At 43.3% G+C, this 8,420-nt stretch overlaps 1 protein-coding gene across 1 annotated transcript; it reads left to right on the top strand.

The window, feature by feature from the left end:
* The first annotated feature begins 6,200 nt into the window (after positions 1 to 6,200).
* LOC123094249 (uncharacterized) lies at positions 6,201 to 7,961 on the top strand. The gene is made up of 4 exons (XM_044516303.1): positions 6,201 to 6,603; positions 6,702 to 6,891; positions 7,080 to 7,316; positions 7,508 to 7,961. The coding sequence occupies exons 1-4, from the start codon at positions 6,293 to 6,295 to the stop codon at positions 7,760 to 7,762; spliced, it is 993 nt and encodes a 330-aa protein (XP_044372238.1). The 5' UTR covers positions 6,201 to 6,292; the 3' UTR covers positions 7,763 to 7,961.
* The last annotated feature ends 459 nt before the right edge of the window (positions 7,962 to 8,420 follow it).

The following is an 8,420-nucleotide window of genomic DNA, read 5'->3' as shown; positions in this document are numbered from 1 at the left end:
TTATAGAAGGTAGAATTTCAGGTACAAGAAAACTACCACTCGATGCAAACAACAAGCATAGCACGAAAACCACAACCAACCAAACCAAAGACAAACAACACCGTTGAGCAAGCTACAACGCAAAAGAACCTATCCTAAAGTGACACAAAGTGCCGCCGTTATCGCCCCTCCCTCATTGAAGCCGGGTTGCCCGACGGTTTCACACCAAAAGAAAGATATGGTGAGGCAGAAGCAGACGGGTTGAGAGCGACAACTCAATAGTGCATCACAGTTGGTAAAATCTCCAATACCACGCGGAATCTTGAAATTATTTTGCATCTATTGTATACATGGTCTATTTTGGTTAAATTTAATTAAATGCATGTCTATATTTTTTCCCGTTGCAACGCACTGACACATCCCTATATGTGCTAGTTTTAATTGTATAAATTAATCGCGCTAGTGATTAAGATCTACGGTATGATGTGACCAGATCCGTTGTAACCGCCGATCGACTCTCTGAGTCTCTGACTGGTTTATAGGTTAATTAACACCTAGTAACGAGTGATGCATCTACTATCTACTACCACTATAAAAGAAAGAGAGGGCAGATTCAAACAATTTTATCCGTCCATCTATAATATCTGATGGCCCATAATCCTCCCGTGTTTAACACAACAAGCCACGCATTAAGCCACCAATCCATCAATAGCTAATCTGACCCGCCGTTAAAAAAAACGCTGCCCGCACACGACCGCACGACCTCTCCCCTCCTTCCCGCGCGACCCCTCTCGCCTCCTCTCCCCGCACGTCTCTCGCCCCCTCCTCGACCTCTCTCGCCCCATCCTCCTCCTCCCGTGCCGTTCGCCGCCCCGTCGTTCCTCTCGCAGCCTCGCGCCGCCGGTCGCCGCGCCCGGAGCCGCCTCCCGCGGCCGCGCCCTTCGTCGCCAGTGGCCGCGCACGTCGCCCCGGGAACCGCCCCGCCGGCCCTTTGTCGCCTCCCGTAGGCGCGCCCGTCGCCCCGGGAGCTGCCCGCCAGGCCCTTCACCGCGGGAGCCGCCCCCAAGCCCGTCCGTCGCGCCCGAGCCGCCGCGGGAGCCCCTTCGCCGCGGGAGCCGCCGCCAAGCCCGTCCATCGCGCCCGAGCCACCGCCTGGCGCGGGCAAGGGTGCTCGCGACGCGACGAATCGTCCACGCCGGCCCCTCATCGATCTGTGCCGGCTTTTGCATCGCCATGCCGCCGTCTTCATCGACCTCTCACTGTCTCATTGCGTACTGTTATGGGCGGCCGACGAACAAACCCACCTACTGTCATATCCGTCTCAAGATTGAACGCACCTCACCCATCCTTAGTTTGACAGGTCATCCCCCAATTTGTTGTGCCATCATTCCTGTCACTGGTACAGCAGATCCATTCGGTTTTTTTTTTCACATTTGAGAGAAGATGGATAAGTAACAAATTTGTGTCCAGATTATCTTCAGTTCGTGCTATTTATCCATCAGTTTGTCATAATCATGTTTTGACCCCAGAGACCCATAACCCAATGTGTTTATGTATTTGTGGTTCAAGAGATGAACAAATGCGCTCCTGTCTGATCGATATTTGTGAATCTGCGAGCAAGGGTGAGCTCCACGGCGTCGGTGGCGGGGCTGGCCGCTGGTGGCAGCAGGAATTCACCATCGGTCCTCAAATCCACCATACTACGCTGCTGCACAATCTCAACCAGGTGGGGAATTCTTCTTATGTGGCGCAGGTTAACACTTATCTAGGTGAAAACCCATTCTTGAAGAAGAACTTGCCAATTGACCCATCCGGCAATCAGCTTATTAGGGATGGTGTCATTTTCGGACCATGAGATGGCTTTCTAGATAGCTACAGAGTCCTGCTCATTTACTCTTTGCACATAAATTGTCTGCTAGCCCTTGTTGATGTTAATTCATTGCTGGATCGTTTGTCAATAGGTTGATCAATGTAGCTATACCTGGAACCATTGATGAGAGAACAATAAATAAGAAAAGAGTTCCTAACCCATGGGACTGGAATGAAAATCATACGCTGTGCCTCAACTCTGCATAGGCCATTGGATGTACTGTGTCAACATTGGCATGCATGATTTAGTAGAAGGAAGGGTATGTCTTCTACTCCCCACTTGTTATCTTTCTTGTAGCTTATGATGTAGCGTGACTGGTATAGACTGTTGCGCATCTCTAAACTATCCGTTTTGAAGTAACCTTGCGTCTCCCTTCAATTTTGCCATGTCCTGTACAGTGATATTTAAATTTTCTATGATGAATTGGCAGGTATATTTTGGTATTGAATACTCTTGTCATTGCTAAATGTTGTGTCCCAACAAATAAACTAGCATGAGTACTATATAAGCAACAGTTATTAAATACAAATTTTTTTGTTCGGCAGGCTAATTGAGTTGTAGGACCAAATAGAATTTTACCAAGGGCACTTAATTGGAGATGGAAAGAACAGGTGCATTGGAAGTAGATTACACGATGGGTAAAGAACAAGCCAGAGTTCAGACTTCATGTGCACCTTTGTTGTTGCTAGATGCTTACTTGTCATGGGAATGTTCATGATCCGCGAGCCAGGGCATTCGGTACTAACCAGTGGCCAAGAAAAGGTAACAGATGGGAGCTCTTCTAATCTCATTTGTAAATATGTTGAACTATTGATATTGTTTGGTCTGCAGAGTTGAAGGTGCGACACATTAGGAGCACGATAGCATTTGAGGACTAGCCACATGGTACCAACAAGCAGTTGGAGTTTAATGGCTGGCAGACTCTACTCAGTAAGCGGCATTTGTTTTTGTTTAATGAACCTTTGTAACGGAGAGTTATGTTTTTTAGAAACTAACGGAGGTGCAAGTATACGCCCATGTGTACTCACTAGAAGGCTAATGCTAAAGTCTGCATCCAAGCAATTGTTGCATCTACATGTACACATGTATGCTTTTTTACAAAATTTTAGGTAGCATTCCCATATAATGTTAAATTACCTTCCTCACTTCAATTTGGCTTTGGTCAACAATTTAATCGAGCCAGGCCCATTTCCATCATTGTGTTTATCTAAGGCTGCTCTATCATGACTGAACATTATGGTGTGCTCGGCTATGAGAAACCTTGTTAGCACTATGTAAATGTAGCCCAGAAGACAAATGCATCACGATACGAGGACGATATGTTTAACCCCTTCTTTCCTTGCATAGTGCTAAACTGTTTTCTGGCAATTCGATCTCTGTGGTAAGAGCAAGCATGGCGGAAATTAGATGTGTTAACAAAATAGGTTCTGTAGAAAAGCATCTCATAATCAGTGCCATAGTGTCACGACAACATCAAATTTGTTTCAAGCTTCATATACAAACTTGTAAATATGTCAACAATTACAGGTGTTTACTTTATCAACAAGGTAATAGTGCTTAGTGTTTTCCAACAAAGTACAGTTCTGCCCTCTAGATGAGAACTATTGGAAAAATACATGATGGTGTCTTTGAGCGATCTTAGATAATACTGTAAATATCTCGCAAAAACAAGATAATACTGTAAATGGGAAGCAAATATTGTGATCAGCTTGATGACATTGAAATGCATAATTTTGAGTGCTGATATGTGTGAATAAGACCAGTAAGGGGCAACATGCCGTTGGTACTCATCTGGTTTTGATTTATAAAAACATCTTCGAAGATAGCACCGTTTGCCCGTCCCTTCTGGCGAATGAGACTGATAGTGGGTCTCAGTTGTCATTTGTGTGGATTCATACTTGAGTTAATTGCTTGAATAACATAACATTATGTGATGAGATATGGCATCCATGTGTTTGCCAACAAGATGGCATGAGCCTCAGCATCCACAGGGTCTGTAGCAGTAACTTTCTGCACTTCTATTGTAGATTAGACCTGGTTGGCTTGAGCCTGAACATGAACTGCAAGTCCCATATAGAGAGATCGATGATAAGAAGCATACGTGTTACCTCCAACTTGTGGTCCTCTCCCAGTATTTATATGAAAGAGCTATGCTACTTTAGAAGAGGGCAGAATAGAGTAGATAGACTGATGAAAGTCTATTTAAACTATCATGTTGCAGTTAGTACTTTTGATCCCAAAGGATTACCAAGATACACTCCATTGCTTATATGGCCCTCTAAAGTTTACTTGAAGATTTTATCACACTACCAATTGTTGTGTGCAGAGATATTTTGTTTCAGCAAACTTGATCATGTGGACATTGTTATGTACAGGTATCGAAGACTTCATCGGCTAAAGGGAACCTGAACTATTAGACCTCAAGCTATTTATACTCTGGTGACTACATGGAACCTCAACTAGAAGAAGTCAAGCTCTATTTCCTCGAGAAGTCAAGCTCTATTTCCTCGAGCGATATATTGGGTTGTATTGTATGATTCTATATATGCTTGTTTTGTGATGTAATACGAGTGTACTCTATAGTAAGATGGAATACAGAAATACTTGTTTTTACGGTGTAATATGGATATTATTGAGAATTTATTGAATAAAATATTACACTTGTTAGTGATGTAGTACTAATATACTTGAAAATTTTGTAAATGAAATATTGTACCTTTTGCGACAAAATGAAATATCATACTTGTATTTTTTTCACGGGAAAATAATTTTATCCAATGCATGGATGATTATGACTTGTTTGTGGAAGGGTAGATAATCCATGCATGTCTGTTGATACATGAGTACTCCACCTCCTTGGCCAAGATTGCCAAGAGTGGAGAAAAAACCAACATTTTAACTAGAAACTAGATTATTGGATGAGCCAATTACAATGATTAGATGCTTGTCTGTGCATTAGAATAGAGGTTAGTAAATCTTACCTAAAATATCTTCTCTGTCATTATTTGGTGAAACCTTGTTCTTGAAAACAATATTCTTTTATTGCCTCCCAACCAGGATAAATAAGAAAATTATTACCTATAGTTATACGTGTATTACACGTGCATGCTTACTAGTCGGATTAAAAACTCGAAAGTTGTGCTCTAATCCACCGAAGTAGTGGTTTAATCCGCCAGGTACGCAAAGCATGCACGTGACCATCATCCATATATATGTAGGCGTGCAGGACACGTCATGCATGCCCCCAATGCGTGCACGTGATTCACTGTACGTGTGCGTGAGTTTCACTTTCACCCACCCAGACGAGTACAGTAGTACTCCCGAGGCGGCCGACATGGTGCACACATTGGGTTATGGCGTCACGTGGTTTTTGACTCGATGCAACATCCACGTTGCCTATCTCTGCCTAGATTAGATCCACTTCGTCAACGAGATCCCTTCGGGCACCATTTTCCCTCAACCGTCTCTCACTGCCTCCAGTAATATCAGTAGGGCTCGCAAAAAAAAAAGTTAGCTTAATTCCTCGCAAAAAAATTGGTAGGGCATTAATCGGCGACAGCTGAAACTACATTTCTAATAAAGAACACGGCTATGTCAAAGAACTAATTCAACAGAAGCACATTGCATACGCCACAAAATATTCACATACACTGCCAAGAAGCAATAAGATCAGGAAATGTCTAATGCATAAGTTAACAACACTTGAAACTTGAAAGTGTAATATTGAGAGGAACGTCTAATTGGTGCTGCACTTAATGGTAAACTGTGATTTTTACTATAGAGCTTAGACAGTACATACTCAATTAGATTTTAGAAGCAATGTTTTTTCCATATATCTCTTTCCTATAATTCGTCACACATAGTTTATTCAAAAATTTCGAATTTTTATTTGTCATTTTCTACATCAAAATATACTTGATATGCATGTGATCACGATGCATGGCTAGTATCTGTCACTACTGCGACTGCAGAATTGTATACAATCGCAGGGTGTTTTGTACACCCAAAATGGTATGGAGATCCACAATATGTGGGGACGCTTAAACCAATGTCAGTTCTTAATTTAGCGAATGTCACCATAATGTGGATGTACATCTAGATCTGAAGCAATGACGTGGCTACTTGGATATGTTTATCAAGCTCGTGATCCTGATCCGAAGCAACAAGATCACATAAATTAAGTTTGGCAGCATGCAGTTGCCTGATGGGTTCACTTTCAGAACTCAAAATTACAAAGTACAAGCTCCCTCCGGAATTAACCGTCGCTGAAATGAGTGTATCTACGGTTAATTCCGGACAGAGGGGGCATAGACGCTCATATGACCTGGTGGTGTCTAACATGCCTATAAATTACCTCCCTTCACTCCATCTCATTCCACAGCCAACCCACACAAGAACCCTAGACAGCAAGCTAGCTTTCCTCACTCTCGAATCTTGATCAACATGGCCAAGGCAAACCCCTCATATTACCAAACCACCGCTCCGGTTAGCGCACCGGTCCAGTACCAGGAACATCTCTTCCACCTGTTCGTGCATCAGCAGCTCGAAGCAACAAATGGTGCTAACCAGCTCATTACAGTGAACCCAAAGCTTCCCCAGGGGTTCGGTGTCACCGTTGCTACTGACTGGGACATCCGCGATGGTCCCGACACCACGGCAAAGGTTGTTGCGCGTGCACAAGGCCTGCATCAAGGGTCCGGCAAGAGCAGCGGAGCCTGGTTTATGTCGTTCAACACAGTGTTCACCGATGAGAGGTTCGTCATGCATGCATTTTTCAGAAAATGTTCCCTTTGAACTTATGTTGCCATACTTATTTTTTTGCGTGTGTGATGCTTACAAACTTGTGTTTTAGGTTTAAGGGGTCCTCCCTCAGTGTGCAAGGGCATTTGGTTTCTGACGAAGGTGAATGGGTAGTCACGGGTGGGACTGGCGAGTTCGCTTTTGCACAAGGTGTGGTCACCTACAAGAAAATCAAGGAATTGGCAGGCGGAAACATCAGAGAGCTTCGTTTCCGTGTTGTGTGCTTCAACTTCCCAAAGCCGGTGAGATTCATTTTTCCCTCGATCGTGTTCTTCCTTAATCTATTATATATGTTAATTGTACTCCAGCTTAGCTAGCAAATTTGAATTTTTGTCATGGTTCGGACACATGCAAAATGTGAGTACATCATTCTACTTCTAATTAGCTCTAACACACACATATATTTATGTATATATACGTGCATGTGCAGAACACCCTTACAAAGGTTGGGCCGTGGGGTGGGAATGGAGGGACACCATTTGGGCCGTGGGGCGGGAATGGAGGGATACCATTTGAAATCACAGAGGCAGAGCAACCTCAGCGTCTAGAAAGTGTCACAATTCAGAGTAACGAAGTTATTGATGCCATTGCCTTCACCTACATCGGTCAAGGCGGTGCAAGGCGGACTGTCGGTCCATTTGGTGGTGGCGGCGGGGTCAAGCAGCCGGTGAGTGAATTTTGGATTTCGTTTCAATGCAACTCAGTCATCATTTGGATAGTGAGCTCAATTCATGGATCACATATATAACGTTCACAATCTCACACCACATATGTACTCCCTTGTGGTGCTCACTAATACTACGAGCGAACGCAAATAGTATATAGTGTTATAATCACTTGCCATTCCTTTCCTTACAGATCGTGCAGCTTGGTCCTTCAGAGACCGTGAAGGAAATATTTGGCACAACCGGCAACTTTCAAGGATCGAATGTTGTCACATCACTTTCCATTGTCACCAATGTTAAGACATATGGACCATTCGGAAAACAATCCAACGGTACTACTCCTTTCCGTACCACTGCGCCAGACAAGCACAGCATTGTGGGCTTCTACGGGCGGTCTGGGCAATTTGTTGATCAGCTTGGAGCTTATGTGCGCCCAACCCCAAATTAGTAGAAGCAAGTGTTTCTTAAGAAAACTTGCTGCTTTACTCGTCAGCTTCTAGTGTTCCAGCAATAAGAAGGGCGGCATATGTTGTCCTAATCTCATGTACTTGCTTTAATTTTTATCTTCTACGCCTTTGGCTATCGGTATCGGCTCAGTGTGGCCTGTGAAATAAAGTTCTTATTAATAAGAGTGTTGAATGTAATCTTATCCCTGTGTCATGTTCAATATATGTGCTAATGAATATAGTGAAGTTCTGCTACGGGCTGCACGTACCTGATATTTGCGAGAGCCCGTCAGACATAATGAAATGGAAATATATTCTGATCAAGCATGCATCGATCATATGGGCATTGTAACATCATGGTAGTTCATAGAAGATAGAGAATCAAACTCTCAAAATTCTTAGGCACGAACTAACCACTTGGTCATAAGCCGACTTCGACACCGTAATTTCCTAATAATCTAATTAAGGGATTTTAAACTAATGAAACAAACTATCTTAGCCTAGCCTTCATGGGCAATGGACGGGTTTTTATGACTTGAGCCTCCACATCTCAAATAAAATGTCAAACTCCCAATGACTATCTAGGTTACTCCACACAGTTAGAGAATGTAGTTCTTGATCCATGTGCACGACAACATGAAGTGATTACATGTACTTTGT

The sequence above is a fragment of the Triticum aestivum genome, chromosome 4B (genome assembly GCF_018294505.1).
Source record: "Triticum aestivum cultivar Chinese Spring chromosome 4B, IWGSC CS RefSeq v2.1, whole genome shotgun sequence".
NCBI lineage: Eukaryota > Viridiplantae > Streptophyta > Magnoliopsida > Poales > Poaceae > Triticum > Triticum aestivum.
This window is presented reverse-complemented; position numbering and strand designations above follow the sequence as displayed.

Coding starts and splice junctions, on each gene's coding strand:
- LOC123094249 (XM_044516303.1), top strand. CDS start 6,293: ATGGCCAAGGCAAACCCCTCATATTACCAAACCACCGCTCCGGTTAGC. Junction 6,604..6,701: donor ACAGTGTTCACCGATGAGAG/GTTCGTCATGCA, acceptor CTTGTGTTTTAG/GTTTAAGGGGTCCTCCCTCA. Junction 6,892..7,079: donor GCTTCAACTTCCCAAAGCCG/GTGAGATTCATT, acceptor GTGCATGTGCAG/AACACCCTTACAAAGGTTGG.